The 21,812-nt window shown below is 32.9% G+C and overlaps 1 protein-coding gene across 4 annotated transcripts in view; it reads left to right on the top strand.

Moving 5' to 3' along the window:
• Positions 1–12,438, top strand: part of LOC115879399 (autism susceptibility gene 2 protein-like) — a 466,988-nt gene extending 454,550 nt beyond the window's left edge. Inside the window, exons 8-20 of one of the 4 annotated variants that reach the window (XM_030896221.1) lie at positions 803–1,095; positions 2,830–3,024; positions 3,160–3,344; positions 3,448–3,659; positions 3,803–3,847; positions 3,980–4,147; positions 4,567–4,605; positions 5,689–5,983; positions 6,127–6,348; positions 6,469–6,629; positions 7,615–7,883; positions 9,535–9,792; positions 11,377–12,438. In XM_030896221.1, coding sequence (XP_030752081.1) covers positions 803–1,095; positions 2,830–3,024; positions 3,160–3,344; positions 3,448–3,659; positions 3,803–3,847; positions 3,980–4,147; positions 4,567–4,605; positions 5,689–5,983; positions 6,127–6,348; positions 6,469–6,629; positions 7,615–7,883; positions 9,535–9,792; positions 11,377–11,491 — 2,457 coding nt within the window. In that variant the 3' untranslated portion in view covers positions 11,492–12,438. The remainder of the gene's footprint in view (positions 1–802; positions 1,096–2,829; positions 3,025–3,159; positions 3,345–3,447; positions 3,660–3,802; positions 3,848–3,979; positions 4,148–4,566; positions 4,606–5,688; positions 5,984–6,126; positions 6,349–6,468; positions 6,630–7,614; positions 7,884–9,534; positions 9,793–11,376) is intronic. The other 3 variants (XM_030896222.1, XM_030896224.1, XM_030896223.1) reach the window with 3 other exon arrangements.
• Positions 12,439–21,812: the final 9,374 nt, after the last annotated feature.

The following is a 21,812-nucleotide window of genomic DNA, read 5'->3' on the forward strand; positions in this document are numbered from 1 at the left end:
AAATTCCTGCGCCATCGCCAGATCCTTTTTTAGTCGTACCATAGTTTATGTCACGAATGGTTGTCGTCTCGGCGCATTCAGTGATGAGGTGTTCGTGATGAGATGAGTCTTCCAGGTTCTGGGGTTCTGCTTTAAGTTATTGGTTTCCATTTGGAAAGCAGAACGGTTCTCGCCCAGTTAGCCGTTTGTTCGCTCCTTTTCCAGCTCGATCGTTTGCTTTTTCATTGCCTTCTATCCCTTGGTGGGCTGGCATCCAGAGTAGAAGGCCTTTATTTTCGTTGATTAATTTGTTTAGTTCTCTAGGCAGTCTTTGACCAACTTTAAATTGATGGTTACTGAATTGATATCGCTCTTAAAGCTCTTGACTATCGGATAAGATGGCTATTTCTTGTTTCCGATGGTTCCTGTCTCGTCAAAACAGTTAGTAAGAAAATATTAATTTAATTATTCCAAAATAATATATCGAACATTTTTTATTATTATTATAGTAGAACTCCTTTAACTAGAATCTCCAAGGTGAGATTGAAATTAAATGTTTATTAGAAAAAACCACTTTAAACATAATATAGTATAATACATTTTAAATTCCGCCTTCTTTAACACTCCTCTGTGAGTACAGAACTACCGTGTGGAACCGTGAATCAGGTACACTTGGTTGGAGCTCCACACTTGGATGCTGCTTAGAACGTATTCTCCGATTTTAAATCAGCTGATAAGATTGCTTGTTGATCCAAGTACTCTTGTACCATATCAACGAATGCATAAAGGTACAATAAAATGTAAACCATTTTTTTCATTTCAGCCGCTGTATGCGCCCTACGCCCATACGACGACACCCTCTTACCCCAGTTCCGTCCCCTATCTGACGACGACGACGACGACACCGACAACGTTGCCGCAACAGCCGCCGCCTCCCGTAATCGCCCAGCCGCAACCGGCCGCCCAGCCGCACAACGTCGCCCACAATGCCGCGCCGCCGACTTCCGTCGCGCCCGCACCGGTTCACCATCCGGAACCGCCCAAAAGGGCGCTCAGTCCGCCGAAGGTGTCGATGAGCCCTCGAGGCGACGCGGTTAGAGAAAGAGAAAGCTACAGGTGGGTTATAATTATTATATTAATTATCCTATAGGGTTCACGGCAACCCAAAAGTCACAAATTGTTGTTGCCGAAATACAGCTCTAGACAACTAAATGGAGCGTTAAATTGAATGAATAAAAATCAGTGCATATCGACTTCACTAATAAACGAATCTAGTACAAGCCAATATACTAGTTCTGGTCGTTTTATTTCCGTGGTGTGTATTTTAATGCATACGACAAAGATAAATATATACGACCGATTGACAGACAAAGAGGGAAAATAAAAAGCGGCATACAGTATTGCCGGTCCGTGCGTGAAATAACATAATAAACGAAGATAATATATCTAAGCTTAATAATGCTCATTTCTGTTGCTTGATAACATATCTGCTGCTTGGTATAAAATATCTGCAGTCACTCTTCACAAACAACCTTAGAAATAAACATTCATTGGTTTGTTCAGAAATAGTGCTAGTAATCGTATTTTAAGTTGTAAAGCTTCGTTCTAAAACTATGCAGTGTCACGGGTTACATGCCATAGAACCAATAATGGACTATATTCAAACAGCTGTCAATTTTGACTTTAGTTACTAAACTACGGTACTAAACTAACATATATTATGATAGTTGGTATTTTCGATTTTGGTAGTTTCGCCAACGACATAACGTAGATCTAAGACCGAGACTTAATAAGAGTCTATTACAGCTGTTTGTTGGGCGGTTTGAAATTTTAGCGCGAAATCCGGCAATACCGCATAAAAGAAATGTATCAACCCAAATGTTTTCCCTTTTTAATACATTTGATGATTCATTAAGCTGCCTCCATCACTGTCTTACACGTTAAAATCCAGACCACGGTTCTGCGATGACTAAATTTGTATATAAATTAGCAAGTAGTTCCTTACGAAAATGCAACTAAACATCCTGGCATGACACTTGATGCTAAACTCAGGTGGAAATAGCATGTGAAAAAAAAATGAAGATCTCAAGTACACGAAAATGTACTGGTTACTAGGCCGGCATACAATAAACTTTTGCTTTATCAACAACAAGTCCTGAAGCCAATATGGACTTATAGTATTCAACTCTGTCCAAACCAAACCAAAACAACCGAAATAAAGTACTACGAGTTATTGTTGACGCACGCAATCTAGATAATGACTTGGAAGTGGATGATGTCGACAACGTCATCAAAAAATATGCTTTAAGACACGAACTGAGGCTGCATCAGCACATCAATATCGAGGCCCATCAGCTCTTAGATAGCGATGACTTAGTTAGAAGACTGAAAAGTAAAACCATTCGAACTAGTGTAGTTAAAAGTGTTACTACAGCCTAGTGCGTTCTAAAATAGTGCTAAACAGAACCGACACAAGCAAAATTACTATCATCGAATTAGTGTTTTGTATTTTACCGTCGCAAATTAAGTCAAAAACAAATAGCTTATTAGTGTAATTTTTGCTAGATTGCTATACTAAATTACCCAAACATGATTTTAAAAAAATCCGACAAATGCTGTGATAATTTTTTTGTAAAACGCCACTGCATTAGATTCATAGCGGAGCAAGTTATTCAGTGGCTTTTTACTTGTAAACAAATTTGCCAGACCAACAAAGAATGTTTAATATGATCTTTAACAATTTAGATTTAGTCATTAAATGTATTATGATCCTTAACAATTTTGAATTAGTTTTAGATTTTTTTACGTCACAATTTATTTGACTAATCATTGACGCAATTTTTTCAACAGCGTTACATCTTTAAGCCGAAGTAGCGTACCAACCTCCACGTCAGTTCAGAGTCATCCAACACTACCCCAACCGCCTACGACGGTATCTTCTAGTCTAACAGCTCCATCGGTAGCTGCTCCGTTGTCTTTGGCTAAACCATGGGCTGCACCAGCAACGGTGGCACCAACCACTGCCCCGTTAACAACGAGGCTCAGGTAATTAATGATACCGATTAACCAAATAATACTGATTAAGCTAGAAGTAGATTCACAATGAAATCAGAAGAAATTCTATTGGCTAAGAAACCCGATGAATTTAATTGTAGAAAAATACGGTTATCTTTGTTATAGCCCGGCACCTCCAAGACCAGCGCCTCCGATGCATACAAACACCTATCCTTCATCAGGAGCGCCGCCATTGTTTGCACCACCGTCATTGGCTCCGCCAAGAGTTTCGACGGCCAGCCCGTTGACATCTTCTGCCACAACCACGACGAATCCCAACCCATTTTCAGCGGAAAGTCTTTTTCAAACGAGTAAGTATTAATTTTCAATGTAAAATTAAAAAAAAAGATCATTTTACTGCTAATTTCACTAAATATTTTCAAACTAACGCGATCCTTACCTTTGTTTCTGAAGAGAAACATCCATTTCCAGACCAAACGGATATGTTACGCAGAGAATTGGACAATCGGTTTTTGGCCTCTCAAGATCGAGCTCTAGGAGTTCCTCCTTCACCATACCTACGAACAGAAATGCACCAACATCAACATCACCATACCCATGTGCATCAGCATACAACGTCATTACTGCCACCACCGTCGGCTTCTGCGTTATTTTCTTCGCAGTTGGTATGTGCTATTCAAGCCTTTTTTTTTGTAAATTTTGCATGTAAACATTATACAAAGAGAGTTAATAATACATTTCGAGTTTTGTGAAACTGCTAGCGATTACAAAATAATATTAAGCTAATATATTTTTCTTTTAAATTCAGCCATTATCGCCAATGGACCGGCTGGCTAGAGGAGCTCAGAGCAGTGTGAGTATGACAGATGTGTACCTAAAACTTGTTGTATTGTTACCAGCAATTTTGCAAGTGTAGGGTCTTTATCTAATAAAGAGAATATTTTGTATGAAAATTAATTTTATTCGTTTTTTGTGTATATTTCAGTTTAAGGACATTTCCAAGCTTGGCGGTGTCGAATCTCCATTCTATAGACAAGGGTTGGGAGTTCCAGGTTATCCAGGGTACAATCCGGGGTTAATGGGTCATCCAGGTTTGACGACTGGACCTACTCCATTTGTTCCTCCAAATCATCTACCCACGTTCCAACCAAAGGTAAAAACAATTTTCTTATTAATATATACTCTGATCAACAAAATAATACATAGTCACACTTCTCAGTTTTTCGGTTATTTTTTGGATATCATAATCTTTCAGAAATGATTCTAAGGGATGATGATATTCAAAAAATGAAAAAACTAAACTGAATATATTCTATCATTCAATCACTGGACGCACTGTACTTCCTAACGATTCTAATTTTTAATTATATCAACATCGTTTCATTTGCTCAATTCATCATTCATGAACACACCCATCATATGTTTTGACTAATTTTTTTAAACTTTAATGCTGTTTCAATAACAGGGCTGCCTAAGACTGCTTGGAAACAGCATGTAATTTATCTTAATCGTATTATGCTTCGACTTGAATGCTTGCAGTCCCTAACGCTTTTCTTTGTTTTGTTTTCACAGTCGCTGACACCCCATGATCCCACGAAGCCCAAAGTGATGGTATGTAACATTTTCCTTCATTAACATCATTACATTAACATACGTTTTTAGTTCATCTGTTAGAAATAATATAATTCGTTAAATATAAGATAATGCTTGAAAAATTGGGAATGAAACACATAAGATAGTAATAATATACCTTGAAATATATAAGTGATCAAAAGCTTTTATGATCAAGTATGCTTTGCATAATGACAGAGAAATAGTTCTTATGGAATTTTAGAATATAATTTTCTTTACTGTCATACTGAAAGTTCTCTTGATTAAGAAATTTCTTAATTAGACATTAAATATACTTTGAAAAAGTTCGAGGATTAGATCCTATATACAGGGTGGTCCAAACTGTATTCCAGAAACTTCGGCAGCATATTCTGCACATAAAAATAAGTAAAAATGTTCGTATGTTCTAAAATGCTTCGTTTCTTAGATACAGGGTGTAGAAGTTTAATTTTTATTTCGATTTTTTTTAAAATAATTTCTGAACTATAGTCGATATTTGGATAAAAATTGGTGTTTGGGTGTTCTTTAACATGAGAAATTTCATTTCAATGTCAATATTACTCCCATTTGTAGGGTGCGACACCTACATATGTTTTAACTGTTTTGAAGAGCAATCGCTTTTCATCCGTACCTGTATAAAACTACTGAGTGAAAAAATATACATTTTCGTCATTTTCTACCTAAAAAATGTCTCCAAAAAAATAGTCCAAATATCGACTATACTTCAGAAATTATTTGTAAAAAATCGTAATGAAAATGAATTTCTACACCCTGTATCTCAAAAAGGAAGCATTTTAGGACATACGTTTATACGAACTATTTTACTTATTTTTATATGCAGAATATGCTGCCGAAGTTTCCGAAATACAGTTCGGACCACCCTGTATACAAAATATTAAAGTTTTGATTTCTTATATTTTTCCCCAAAAGAAAGTCACAGTAAACATAGCTTTAAAATTTGTAAAATTATTGAAATTCTAACAAATGGGATTAAGAATTTATCTCTAAAAGAATTAGCAAACAACTTTAGTAGTTTGAGGATTAGATTATTATGGCTGTCATCCTAATTCTTAATCCTTCTAGAAAACTGGCAAATGGAATGCTATGCACGTTCGTGTCGCATGGGAGATCTACCACCACCAGCAGAAGAGCGGCGACGCAAAGGGAGCACTGACAGCTGTGGCCTCCAAACCGGGAGTGCACCCTGCATCGGACTTGCTAAGGGCCCCGTCGCACCTATTCTCTCCAGGAATTCACGCGAGACCTCCGGAGCTGGCACCTTACCCACCATCAGCCTTAAGCGGGCACAGACCCGTGGGTTTCGATCAGCCACCCCATCATGCGGGAGCATTGTTCGGACCACCTCCTGGTCATTTAGGTAAGCTATGTTAATACTTATTTCTAAAATCCTATATGGCATTAAGGTTAATCACGTACAAGTGAAAACTGTATTTTTTTCTTCAACCATTTTATTATTTAATTCATTATTACTATAGCTTTTTAATTATGAATTCTGAACAGGTAAATCTCCATTTGCTGGTTCCTCGATGTCACCGTTCACTAGGTACGCAACGGGGCCGCTAGGAGCGTCTGCTGCATCACCCTTTGGAGTGTCACCATTCGCGACATCAAGAGATGCAGCGCACCTTGGTCTGGGGCCTCTACATCACGATCCATGGCGGATGCAAAGGACGATAGCGGGATTTCCTTCCGCGGTGAACGCTCTTCCACCAACCCTACCTGGTAAGTAAACCTACTCTTCATTTTTTATTTATTTATTTGATATTTAGTAAGATAAATCAGATTAATACAAATTACATTCCAATATCTGATTTTTTTATACATAATTTGTATTTCTATTAGGGTTACCACCACCAGCTCCATGGACGATAAAACCAGATCCAGTACTGGAACAAAGAGAGCGTGAAGCAAGAGAAGAGCGGGAACGCGAGAGACAACGGAGAGAAAGAGAAGAACGGGAAAGGCGAGAAAGAGAAGAGAAACAGAGACGTCTTGAACAACAGGTGAGTTTATTTGTGGTTATAACCATTCTAACAATTTATAACCATTAGATAAAAAGACAAAAAACAATTAATTTTAATCAATTGATTATATAATTCTTAATTACAAACTTTGACTCAAAACTTGAAACTTTTGACAAAATTACAAAGTTTTTCAAAAAGAAAAAGAAAAGAAGTAGATAGCTACTTCATTAAGCATTTTTGATATAGCAGTACAGATACCCTCACTATCAGTAGTTTTCTATTTACTTACTTAACAGTGCAGATCACTGCACTGTTACAAATCTACAGAAAAACTGCTGAATGATCTTTATGCTGTCGAAATTAAAAATAATAGTGACTTGCTTACTCAAAACCCTGTTAAAATTTCGTGGCGTGGGAATCCGTATTTCACATCGCAAACCATCTATATCAGCGTACTTATTATTTCATATCTGATATTTTTTGTTAAAAACAACTGTTCCGAATCTGGTAAAACTTATGACGCGACTATCTTGACATCTCATCGCATCGCAGTGATTGCTGTCTGTGGACCGTTATTTCTATACCTGTTTTTTTTGGAACTGTACGTTGTAGAATTTCGAGGCATGGCGATACCGACTTTACATTATGAACCATCGCTGTCAGCGAACTGGTATTTTTGTAACTGTTATTTTTGTAACTGTTATTTTTATAAAGCAACAACTGTTATAAACTGTTTTATGTCACAAATAACAGTTGTAAAATAACAGATCATGAAATCAGAACATGTCTCTATATTGGTTGTATATGTATGTGTATAGAACAACTGTTGAGAATCTGGTTGACCATTGCTGTCAGCGAACTGATATTTTTACAAAGAAACAACTGTTGCAAACTGTTACTTAATAAATAACAGTTGTAAAATAACATGCGTTAAATCTCAACCTGTCCTGTATTGCTTGTATGTGTAATAAGTTACTTAAATTTAATCTTCGTCCTTTATTTATTGTATATTATTGTGTTTTAGCAACAGCAAGAAAGAGAACGCGAACGTAGAGAGAAAGAACGACGCGAAATGGAGAGGCGCGAGAACGAAAGAAGGGAGAGAGAAAGAGAGATGATGTTACACCAGCAGCGACTGGCAGCTGCCGAATCTGCGGCCAAACAAGCGTTACCCCCGCCCGTTATCAGGGACAGATCGCCCTTAAGAAACGGACAGCCTGAAGTCAGCGATATAAGGGTTAAGGAAGAGCCGAGAGTGAAAGAAGAAGACCTAATGGTCAGAGCAGATCCAAGGTAATTTTGTTGTTCTTAGTAGGTATTGACATAATCTGTCTGAATGAAGTTAATTCTGGTTTAAAACAGCCTCTACACTATTCCCGAAATGTTTTACTAAATATTTTTGGAAATATTTCGTAAAACATTTCGCAAAACATTTCTGAAAATAGTACGATAAATATAAGCCCGTGTTATAAAAATTAGTTCCCACGTTTCCTGAAATAGATCGAGACCCGCCGTAATTGGTGGTTTGATTTTTATTGTTAACCCAGATTAACAATAAAAAACAAACAACCAATCACGGCGCGTCTCGATTATATTTATCGTACTATTTTGTGAAATAGCACGAAGCAATCAAGGTCAAACGTTGTGGTGGCTTCAGAAAAATAAAGAAACATGGAAAAACTTATATGAAAACAGTTACCGGTGGTAGATTAAATTGGCTATTCCTCGAAGGTTACACAAGAATATTTAGTGTTAATCATTGTCTAATATTATTAATTACAATATGTATAGTCAAAAAAATTAAATCAGTGACTAGCAGTGAACTAGCGGTTTAGCATTTATCGGCTTAGAATCCACGGTATTGCGCCTCATGAACAAAATATACATAGAAATTTAAAAAACTATTTATTATTTTTGGTTATGGTAAAGTAACATTTATACTGTAGTCTGTAGCAAAGTTTACGAATTTGGTTTTGTTTTCCTAGTTTTAATTGTCTAAACCCTTGCATAATAAATACTAGTTCAATGGATTTATATCAAATCCTGCTGGGTGCTAATAAAAGTATCGTTTACAGATTTCCCTTAAGAACAATAAAGGAACATTGCCTTTAAAAAATGTCCGTGGACCATACTTTTGTTGACATCGGGTCAATCACTAATTTTCCCAATCAGCTCGATATATTGATAATGTTGCCTGTATTACACATCAAGCAATATTACTCTTAACTCTTATATTAACCAATTAACTGTAAACAAACATATCATATCCAATTTTATATACTAATTCATTATAATAAAATTAAATCATAAAAATATTGTAATTATATTCCTGCAGTTTAAGTGAAAAGTTTAGTTCTTAAATATCTACTATACATATTATTATAAACGCGTGTTCAAATATTAATTTTGTGGAATATGTATCAACATACAGCGAGATGTAATTAACGAAATATCATCGTAACAACAGCTGTTTTAGAAACGTCTAGGTTTACTTATTTCACTGAGATTGAGTGAAAAAAAGTCCTTTGCCTTGGGTACAGATACCGACACGTTTTGGAAATACCTCAAAACGAAACAAAGTTGAACGAGGCAACAAGAAACGCCAAAGAAAATCCCCCCACGCCCTCCTCACGAGTAGTTTTTAGGCGCTTTTAATAATCGAAAGTAGGTCGAGGCAAACCGAAATGGGCCAAGACAACTGGAAATAAACCGAAATGCGACAAAGTTGAGCTATGAAACGCGACCTTGACCTGTTTCGAAGACTTTTCCGCATAGTGTAAAGACTGTTTAAAATTTTATTAAAGAGAATGAGTATTGACGACATTGAATACTCTAAAATATATTTTAGAGTAGAGAATATCTTATCTTATTGAAATAAAAATATTTCTTATTAGCTGTTTATTCCGAATAGTATTAATCTAATCATTAAACTGATTTATTACAGGTACCATCCATACTTACGCCATCCCGGTACACTGCAGGGTCCTCCTTCGGCCCTGGATCGGTCTCGAATGTTGGCGCACGCGTTGCCTCCTCACTATCCACCTCCGGCCACCCATTGGCCTCCTACCACCATCGCGTCGGATCCCTATTACCGCTACGGGTACAATCCCCTGATGGAAACAATGAGACCGTTGGACGAGAGAGCTGCGTTTTATGGAGCTGCATATGGTCCCCCAGCTCATCACCCGTCACAGTTGAGGTAAAGCTAGAATTAATGTAACTGACGAAAACATTTTTGGTTCCTCTTACCTATTTGTTTTTCCTTTCTTTTAGATTTTATTTTTATTTTCCTTCTTAACTGTTTTAAAGACATTCAAAAAAAAATCTAAAATTATAAAAAAAATTCAAATTAAATAACCTTTAATTTACTTGTATAGTACACATTTCTATTCCCCTCAACAGTTGAAAGAAAAAATGTGATTAATAATTGTTTCTAATTTACCTTTAAGTTCTAATAGATAAAAGACATTTTCCACCATTTGCCGCTTTTCTCTTTTGAAATTATATGCTGCCTATTGTCTAAGTTATTTACACATTTTCCATCATTTGCCGCTTTTCTCTTTTGAAAATATATGCTGTCTATTGTCTCTTATTTATACAGGGAGAGTCTTAAATATATGCAAATATTTTTAGGGGTAGTATATTTCGATCCCAGAAACATGATTATGAGGTTTCTTTCGTGAAATTTTTTGAAAAAATGTTTGTAAATGTTTTTAGTTTTTAGTCAGAAAACATAATTTCTTAATAATATGGCAACACAGATAGTAGATCAAATTTACAAGAAAGAAAATTCAGCACAGATCCAGTGGTTGTTGAGAAAATTTTTTTTTTCTCAACAACAAACTTGTTACCAAAAAAAATTTTTTTTTTCGAAATTTTCAAAGTAAAATAATTCGGTTATTTTGGATTTATTTGAAAAACGATAAAGAGAAAATATGTATCTTTTATAGAGATCTACCAGCTGAGAAAATATTTGCACTTATTTAACACTCATCATGTTATAATTTCTGTAACGATTATTTCTTGGCCTGGATATTTTTTTTCTTTATTTCATAGAAAGTGACATTGTGAATATAATGTGACATCATATGTCATTCATTTTTAAGAGAAAATGAACATTTGATATTTTCTCTTAAAAATAATAGTAGAGGTATCTTAAATTTCAGTCCGGAGTGCCAGGACAACAAATATAACGTCAATTTGATTCGAAACACCAAGTATGTGTTACCAAATTATTTGTAAAAAAATCTTTTTCCCAATATGCTACTCAGCTCAGCTCAGAATCGTTCAATTTGAAAAAAATGAGTTAAGATTAAAAATATAATTTCGATATCTTTTAAGCCACCAGGAAAAGACGCAAAAATCATTAAACCATCAAATATATTTTTTAAAGGCTCTTTGATTAAAAATTAGGGGTTTTAACACAGCCATGACACTCTAGATTGAAATTTAAATAATTGTTATTTTTTAAATGTCTAAAGTTGACATATGTCATTCTATTCAGAATGTCGTTCTCTATCAAATAAAATAAAAAATACCGAAGGTACCTACCATTTATGAATCAAAAGTTGTAGCCATTTCCGGTGAAATAGGAAGTGACCAAAACTAATTGAATCAATCCCAACTTATGTCATATATATACCAAATTTCGTTTTTGGAAAAAAATAAAAACGTTATAGTGGTGAGCTACTTTTGAAAAACACCCTGTATACGCATTATTCCAAAACATGTAATAACATGAATTTATATATATAAAATTATTTATCTTAATTTTTATTTTTAGGCCAAAAGACCCATCGTTACTGCACTTGAGAGGTGGCCCTGGCCCACCACCTTCTGTTCATAAAATGAGCGCCACCCCACCCACAGATCTTCATAAAAAGGAGGAGCCCCGATAGCGACTGAACAGTGGGGTGAACACTTCCCAGAACAATACGGGAGTGTTACCGTGATAAGGTTGTTACTATTACTACTAGCGTTAGATTTTCTTTCCTTTTTTATTTTGTTTTTCGATGCTGCTCGATCAAAACAATCAACACTGTATACTGTATTAAGAGGACATAAATTAGATTTGTTCCAGCATAGCAGAGCTTGGTACTGTTACGCTTATGCGCAATAGAGAAAATGCCCGTCAACGAGAGAATCGTTTAGCCTTACGTTCCCACCGGAATTGTAATTGTTCTTTTCTTTTATTTCTTTATAAATTGTCTGTTTTTAATTTGCTTATTCGTCAAGTTTTATTTGGTATTTATCCTTTTTATACATCTATAAATAAGTATTTTTATATTTTGAACTAAATATGATGGAGTGACAAAGAGGGCAGTGATATTGAGTATGTGGATACCAAGAAGATAATTTGAAACTTTTGTTACATAAAGCAAAGGTGATTCTGTATTAATTAAAAATAAATAAATTCAATATTCTGTAAATAAATCCAATAAAATACAAAATTCGAGATTTATATCGAAAACATATAATATAACCCACACTAACAATTAAAATTGGGTTTTGAATTTAATTCTAAAATCAGTTCAAAAACCGTTTCGACCCACATTTACTTGTAGTATAGTAACAGGACTATCCCAAGTTGACATGCGTAGAATTCCGATTTGATTCCCTATTGCGCATCTAAGAATTTGTATATCATCTTATAGAGGGTGTTTTAAAAAACATGTGCCATCTCTCGTGGGGAGATTCCTCATGTAAAAATAAAATTTATTTCTCATATCAATATATGTAGGCCCTATTCTGCTTTGTTTTGTAGCTACAGGGTGTGAAAGTCTTAATAATCTTTCGATTTATTATAATTTTCTTCCAAGTACTTTTAGTGATTCGAATGAAATTTTGAGGGTAAAAGTTACTATAAGTGCTACATATTTTAATGCTAAACAAGTGCCGAGAAATTCATCAGGGACGTGCGTATAGGTTATCACTGGAATATTTTTCAAAAAAAATCATGTGCGCCACTGACCTTTTTCTTTTGATATAAAAATTGTGTAGGCCGCTTAATGCCAATTAAAAGTTATCTCCTTATATTTCGTCGAATTCGCCCTCCTTGGTGAGATAAACGCAATTTTATTAATCACAATTAATAAAATTAAAATAAAATTAATAAATTATATATTTTACTTAATTTATTATTAAACATTATTACTATTAGTTCAAACTACAGCAGTTTCGAATAAAAAAATAATGGTATTTAAGATAATCACAAAAAAACAAATTTTAAAAAATGTTAACATCCTGTAACTCAAAAACTATGCATTTCCATACACATATTTGTTTATAGGAACTTTTTTTTATATTTTTTGATGAGGAATCAGTGACTACTTATTTAAAACTTTCGCAAGCCAATAATATTAAATTTTTTTAAAGGTTGCTATTAGACTTGGATCAAGGCAAATAATTAATAAAATTGAATTTATCTCATCTAGGAGGTCGAAATCGTCAAAATTTCAAGAGACAACTTTTATCGGCATTAAACTGCTTACACTATTTCGATAACAAGAGAAATAAAAGTCAGTGGCGTACATACTTTTTTTGGAAAAGTATTCCAGTGATAACCCATATGCACGTCCCTGGTGAATATGTCGACACTTTTTTTGCTTTAAAATATGTCGCATTTACAGTAACTTTTACCATCAAAATTTCATTTGAGGCGCTAAAGGTACTTGGAAGAAAATTATAATAAATCGAAAAAATATTAAGACTTTAACACCCTGTTAGTGCAAGCAGAATTGGACCTATTGTGATATGAAAAATAAATCTTATTTTTACGTGATTAATCTCCCCACGAGAGATGGCACATATTTTTTGAAACACCCTGTATTTAAAAAGTTGTTTCTTTCAGTAGGTCTTGAAATCGATTGTTTTGATTGAAACGCATTTCAAAAAATTCTTTCATTGTGATTTATTAAAGGTGTCTTTAGAGCGAGCGAGTGATTAATAATAGCAAAGAAAATACTAATAAGTCGCTCTGTACCTACGCTGAAATATTCGACACATCTTTGTATTTTCAGCGTAAATCAGTGTTCTCAAGTGTGTTGTACGCGAATTGAGTATGTCCTTCTCTTTGACTGTCCTTTTTAGTTTTCATTTTTTTCGACGTTTGTAAAGTTGATAAACCAGCGGAAAACCCAGCGATTTGTCTTTCAAGCGACATTGAAGGGAACGACATGTTTATATTCGCAATTTGTATCTTTCTTTTGATGATCTCAAATAAAGTAAACGTAATCAAAAGGAACGCGGATAGCTAGTTCCTCAAAATATTTTTACAGTAATGTTTTGTAACGGTAGAATAAATTGATTATACGCAGCTGTGGGTTGAAATAAGGGAAATTTAAATTTTCGAAGAAAAGTACAAATTCTAGATTACAAAAGCTTTAAGTAAATTAGAAGTAAGGGAGCCACTGGATGTTCAAAATGTGCGGCGGTCTATCCACAGCAATATTCAAACGGGTTCTGTGTTTAGGTGTTTTCGTCACGTCCCTTATTTTAACCTGCGCACTTTTTTATGCAAACTGTCGCTTTTCTAGCAAAATGGTCTGGACCGTGTTAGCTGGCATATAGAATACAAAAGTCATTAAATTTGAATTTAAATCTCACACGACTGTTTTTAAAGATCAAAAATTAAAATTAAATTAAATTAATTATTGTACACGTTATTATATCAATTTTGTTGGTGGTTTTCAAATTCTGAATAATTAAATCTAAAAATTTTCATCACAGTGGTATATTTATTACCTAGGTCAAATTAAATTTTCTAAGTGTCATTTAACAGATTCTTTACTGTGATTGACTAGCTGATATTGATGTAATTGATCAATACAAATCAAAAAGTTGCTCAGATATCAGTAAAATTATCAATTCAACTAAGTCGGAAAACCAGTGATATTGGTCTATTTTTCCAATATTTGTATTGTACCGTCTGGTTGAAAAAAAAACGGCGTCAGCGATGGCTACGAAATGAAAATCGCTTTCATTTTATATGGAAAATGTCATCGATCGTTATTTCCCAGGCAACTGGACGCCGTTTTTTTTTTCATCATACGGTATTTTTAATTAATAAATATAAAGCTAATATAAAAGAGTATATCCATAATAATAATAATAATAATATAGAAAACATATGCGTGGTGGCGTAGAGGTACAGTTCTCGTCTACCAATCTATAGGTTGTGGGTTCGAATCCCACAGCCGGCAGTTTTCCAAACTGGGATTTCGGGATCCCGGTTTGGAAACCCTATTCACCTAATATACACATACATACACTTGCGAAATGCGTTCTTTTTGCCTTGTAATTGGTCGCTTTCAAGGTCTTCCTTGAATGGGGCCAATCAGAACGAAAATAGAACGCATTTCGCAATTCGTAAATCGCAATTCGCAAGTGTATGAACTAGGCTTATAATGATCTAGGCTTAAACTCATGCAATAGATAGACAGTTGTGTCACGTCAAGCTCACAAGTCAAACTTTATATCATTTAGATAATTTTTATCAATATCAGTCATCCCTACATCTAACTTCCCGTGCTGAACTTACTGGGCGTGAGTCTCATAAGTGTTAGTGAGTTGGACATATGGTGTAGGGACATCCACGAAATATGTGATCTACAGTTCATATCTGTTCAATGACATTTGGGAAACTTAACTCCCTTGGGTAATATAATATATCGGTGTTATTTTTTAATATCAAAACACACATTTTTTTACTTAAAAACTAAGTGTGGGTTTTGATGCTTCCGCCATGTATTGTCTGGAAAGACGCATTACGGATGCATGTAAATCTACACTTAATATTAGACACTATTTTTATATGAACAGAAAACAGTGTTAAAAAACTTTTTTTTCTTTTTGAAGAGGTCTCTTATAAAGAAATTCAAATAGATTTTTTCTATATCAATTTGAATGTCGCAATAATTCGAGGTTGAGGGTTAATCCCCTGCGCCCCCTCAGGTACTGAACATAAGTCTAACAACATTAATATAATAAATTTCACCAAATAGTATGAATACCACTGACTGAAAATGTGCAAAACACTATTAGAAAAGATTCAATTAATAATGACGAAAGATAATAATCTTAGAACTGCATGTATACACTGTTTAACTTTATTTAAACTGTGCGTGTATTTATTTCATTAAATTATGTCGCAAGCTACATAATAAATTCAATAGAATGTTTTCCCCCTACGAGCTTCGTATTTAGAGTACAGTTCTTGTTGTAAGTAATAGATATTTTATGTTAAACGGTTCATCACGCAACACAGTCATTGCTTTGAACAGGATGAAATAGAAATATGTATGTAGAATTGGAAACGAGGGTAATATTTGTTCAATACACTTATATAAAAAAATACATTGTTTAGTATTCTCGTCAGTGTTCAATTTATATGTTATTATATTTTAACTATTTTAATAAGAAATGGACGAGTATTTGTGAAAAAAATAATATGGACGAGAATATCTCTCAGTTCGTTTATCCTTGTTCATATAGTTGTAAAACTGCCTAAGCATTTTTCGATAAACTGTAAATATTGTATTTTCAAGCAAACTTGCTTTTGTGAAAAAAAGAGTAAAACAATGTAATATACACATCAATACGAACTTTTATTTATTTGTAAATATTCTTTTAAATAGGTAATTTATTTATTAAGACTGATGATCTATCATCCTTTATTAGGTATCTTTTTTTACTTGTATCTTGTAAAGTTATTGTGTATTCTCGTAAATCTAAAAATAACCTATTTATTTGTTACATTCTCGACTTTCTTTGATGTTGCTTGATATGCTCTGTGCCACTATTAAAACGAAAGTTTTAGTTGTAGTTTTTTAGAATGGACCAAAATATAGAGTAATTTTAGACCAAATGGGAGTTCAATAAAATTATTGAAAAGTATATTGCCAATTTTTTTGATTTGTACTATAAATCTAAAAGAGCAGCAGTTATCCAAATTTAAACATATTTTTAAATGTCTTTTGGGACGTCAGGGTATTAAATGAGTGAACATTTTTCTCTACGCAAATTGTGTATTGATTACACGCCCTGTATTGTTTTATCAATTTTGTGGACCAACTTTGATTTAGTAAAGCATTTTTATAAGTGGCACGGACGCTTAATATATACAGTGATTTAAAATTTTTAATACTCAAAAACAAATGTACTAAGTAGTTTGTGTCTGAGCTTTTTCGTTCAAATATAATCCAAGGCCTTTATATTCAGACATTTCTTTCTTTTTTGTTTGTTTGTTTGTTATCGCAATATTAGTACGTTTTAGCATTATGTAATGAATATTTTTAGTTATAATTCTAGAATAATTGTTTCGTAATTGTTAATTAAAAATGGTGCCATTTAGACAATTGACAATTATATACACGTTTAGTTCAATTCCGCCAAAGTGATGTAAATTCAATAGCAGTTCGTTTAGAAATTCCTTATTGACCAACTGGTGACCTTAGGCCTTGGTCTTTAACGCTGTATTTATTAGAAAAAGTGAAATATAGGCCTCCAAGTCACCAAGTCGAAATACTGCAACCTAATTTTTGACATTTTCTAGTATAGAGGGTATTTTGGAGTATGGTAACTTGATGACCTATACATACGAAAAAAGATCATTTAAAAGTAAAACGCGTGTAAATACTCCCGCCTTTTTAAAAATTATGTAGATAAAAAATTATACTGTGCTCCCTGAATGTTTGTTAGAAAAATACAATTTTTTATGTGTACGATTCTTATATGAGTCGAAGTGATGTAATATATAAATAAATATTGTTTCTATAATAGTAGAAACAGTTAGTCATAGTTGTACTTTTTATTTATCCTATCCCTTTAATGAGACTTAAAACCGATTTGGTTAATACCGGGTTCGTCTCGAAAAGTAGCCCACCCCTATAACTTTTTTATTTTTTCACATAACAAAACGAGATTTGGTATGTTAGTATATTACATAAATTAGGATTGATTTGGTTGTTGACGTATTCAATTGTTTTTGGTCACTTCCTGTTTCACCGGAAATGACTACAACTTTTCATTTTTAAATGGCACCCTCAGTATATTTTACTTTATTTGAAAAAAAATGACTGAATAGAATGACATACAGTATTTTTAATTTAACTCTGAACATAGGACTTATAGCGCCATGCTATTCTGCTATGTTTGTTTTTAAAGTAGAAGAGTGAGTGCACAGGATGCACGGAATGAATATTATGAAACCAACAATACTCCATTACTTGTTTTAAAAGAAATTTTTTTATACTATGTTGTATGCTGTACTTTCTGTATGTTCACAGTTAAAATAAAAGCACAAACAAATCGTATTTTAAATTTCAATCTAGAGTGCTATGACTGCGTTAGAAACACTAATTTTTAATCAAGGAGCCTTGGAAAAATAGATTTTCAAATGGAACTAGGGTAACTCATTAGGATATTTGGAAAAATATTTTTTTACGAATAATTTGGTACGATACACTTGGTATTTCGAGTAACATTGTCGTTATGAACCGCATGTTACAATTTCAAATAAACCATATGCGAAAATGTCAAAAGTTGACAAATGATATCAATTATTTTGTCATTCTATTCAGGGTGTCATTTTCTGTCGAATAATGTAAAAAAATACCGAGGGTGTTATTTAAAAATCAAAAGTGGTTGTCATTTCCGGTGAAACAGGAAGTGACCAAAATCTATTGAAAACGTCAATCAATCCTAATTTATTTCATATACACCCTTGATATACACATACCAAATCTCGTTGTTTTCTCTAAAAACATAACAAAAGTTATAGGGGTGAGCCACTTTTGAGCAGGGTTGTTCAAGTGATTTTTTTAATTTTAATCATGTGATTTAAATAAAAAAAAATAATTTTATTGAAAATTTATTATAAATCAAAAAATAACTGTAAAAATTATAAAAATGTGTCCTAGAAAACTATAAAAAATATTTCTATAACAGATATAACAGATAATAAATCGACAAAAATTTTAAATGTTATAAAACTATATAAAAATATCTATTCATCAATTTAATTGTTGGACCGATTTTTGAACTAATTTCGTGTGAATCCATTAAACTATGTTCTTCTAATACATATAGAGACTATATCTTCATTCCCGAGAATCTATAATCGTTGTCAGAATATATTATGTTGTTTTATATTTTTTTGAAACGGTTGTATGTTTCCAAATTCCTACCGACATTTTGACCTGCAGTAAGTACTTTACACTTTGACATTAGATAATACATAAGTACTAATTTCATTCTTGACTTTTTCCGAACAATAGTGTATTGTTTTATTAGAAGTAAAAATTATACGTTTTTGACGATGCACCTTTGAAGGACCATCGTAAAGCTACCATCCGACGTTACAGGGAGGCACAAAAAGTAAATTTTTACTCCAAATAGAACATACTATTTTTTTCAAACATTACAAATAATTTTTTAATTAATTTCAAACATTGCAAATAATATAAACAGTAATCGAGCAATAATTTGTACACTCGTTGGATATGACACTTATATCAGTTTAATAATATATTTTTGTACTTTTGTGCTTAGGCGGAACAGTGCTTTATGCCTAGGCGTTAAAATGACAAAAATTAATACTTTTGAGACGTTTGAAAAAAAAATCCTTTTCATCTAAAGCGAACCACTTTTTTTTGCGGAATATACATATTGGTGACCGACGCGGCGTGGAAAAATCACAACGCCCCGTAGAATTGTTAATGTTATCGGTATCGGGGTATAGATTTAGCCATTCAAGATAGGACTTTATTTGGAAATAAGTCCTAGTCATTTGGAAATCCGATTTAAATATAGTTTTGAATTAAAATCAAAAAAATCCGATTTAAATAAAAAAAAACTGATTTAAATAAAAAAAATCTGATTTTTTTGATTTTTTTTAAAAAATCATGATTTTTTCCAACCCTGCTTTTGAGACGTATTCGGTAGAGATAAATAAAAATAATCTATACAGGGTAGCGCCTCTCATACGCCGCGGAGGCTCTAAGGGTGCAGCCACACTATCCTAAAAACGGCGTATCGGCGTAACGGCGTAATGACCTTGAATAGATTTCCAGTAATTCTATTGGCTGAAACATTCATCTGTCAGAAATTTTATCTGTCAAATTCATCTGTCAAAAATGTCAGCATATTTTTGGAGAAAATTTGGTGAGGTTATTTTTTTTTGAAAATATAGAGTTCTAAAGAATGTCACCAAAAAAAGTTACACATCACAGTTGATTTTTGTAATAGAACGTCCTATATATTATTTCATTTTCGAATTTTAGATCAAAAATAAAAGTGAGTTTCATTAAAAAAGTATATTATGACTAAAATGTAAGATTTTTGATATATTTAATTAACATTTTCTAAGCATTATGAACAATTTTTAAATTTCAATGAAAGGATCGTACATAATCAAATTAAAATTTGACCCAAAAAGTTATACAGGGTGAGATAAAAATAATATTGAACAATTGGTCACTTTTAAAAGCAAGTTACTCTAGTATTTTAAATGGGGAATAATATATACTGGGTATATTATTCCGATATTTAATGGGGAATTCATGTCTCTTCAAAATACTATTAAGGTTATTGTCTACCACTTACACAACAATTTTCTTAGATATTTAAATTTTTATAATTTAGGGTCAGTATATCTTTATTATTTTTTGATAAAATCTAGGTGGCTATGTCTGATGTTACTCCAACACCAGCTGTCAAATTAGTTCAATTTCAACTAGTTATAAATCAATTTGTGTCAATTAAAACAGAAAAAATTCTTAGAAAGAGTATAGCCGGATTAATATAGAAAATCTACCCCCGCGATGACTTACACTCAGGGGATCGATTTGGTGTCGAATCAAAATAATTCACCTAAATTTTTAGCTCTTAATTCAGGCGGTTTTCGAGATTTTTTAAAAAAACTGATGTGTTTTCAATTTTATTTTTATTTTTATAGTTAAATTTCAAATTAATTAATGATGCTTTTTTTCTAATTCTTAGAAGTCTAAGACTCATTTGATTCAGCTAGTCTGGACTTTTTTTTATAGGGATACAGTGTTAACAAAACTCGACCAACTATTTTCGACAACATGATAAAAATGATTGTGGCTGCTTTTCAAAGAGAACTCCACATATGCCTTTTAAGATGAAAATATCTTTTGAAAAGAAGCATTTTATGCAGAATAGGAAAAGCATTCTGATCATTTGATTCTACATCCTTTAATTTAAATTAACAAAAGGTATATCCCACATAATAATGTTGAGACTGAGACTTAGTCTTATTGATTTGGCTTTTGTAGCGTATATCCATCCCATCCACCTAGATTTTATGTAAATAAAGATCTACTGACGGGAAATAATAATTAAAATATCTAGGAGAAGTTTTGTCTAAGGTGTAGACAACCTTAATAAAGAGAATTCTCAATTGAATATCGAAATAATATATGGGTATTCCATTTAAAATAAAGGAGTAACTTGCTTTTAAAAGTGACGCTATATAACTTTTCGAGTCAAAATTTCGTTTGACATACAATATACAATAGTTATTTTAATATAATATCAGGATATAAAAAGTAAATTACAATTTAGATAGGTATTATTGAAATTTAAAATGTATTCTTAACTTTCACAAAATGCGAATTAGGTCATAATTCTTATAATTTAGGCATAATATGCTTCCATATTGAAACACAAATTTATTTTTTACGAGAATCCGAAAATCAATTAATATATAGGGGGTTCTATTACAAAAAAAATTACAACTTTGATGCATAACTTTTTTTGGGGACACCCTGTAGAACTCTGTACGGTAAAAACTGTTGAGTACATTTTAAAAATATTTTTCTCAATATAGGGCAGTGATGGCGAACCTATGATACGCGTGTAAGTGCTGACACGCAAGCTCATTTTTGATGACACGCATCTTCAAAGATAACACATTTCCTAATTCAAGTATTTGTCTCTCATAATGGCCAGAGTGGCGTTAATATTTTTAATTACGTTAATATTAATTAATAATTTAATTCTCAATGTGATATTCTCAACATTTCTATTTTTTAGTCTTTACTTTTGATAGGGGGTGATAGGTATATAGATTTGGTAGGCCAACATAAAGGAGAGATTTGCATATTAAATCACCTAAATCAGATGAATAAGGTTTTTTTTAAACGATACTCATGATTAATTAGGGAAAACTTTCATTTAGGTGATAGAAAATCTTTA

The sequence above is a fragment of the Sitophilus oryzae genome, unplaced genomic scaffold, assembly GCF_002938485.1.
Source record: "Sitophilus oryzae breed Bouriz unplaced genomic scaffold, Soryzae_2.0 scaffold_1576_pilon_pilon, whole genome shotgun sequence".
Lineage (NCBI taxonomy): Eukaryota > Metazoa > Arthropoda > Insecta > Coleoptera > Curculionidae > Sitophilus > Sitophilus oryzae.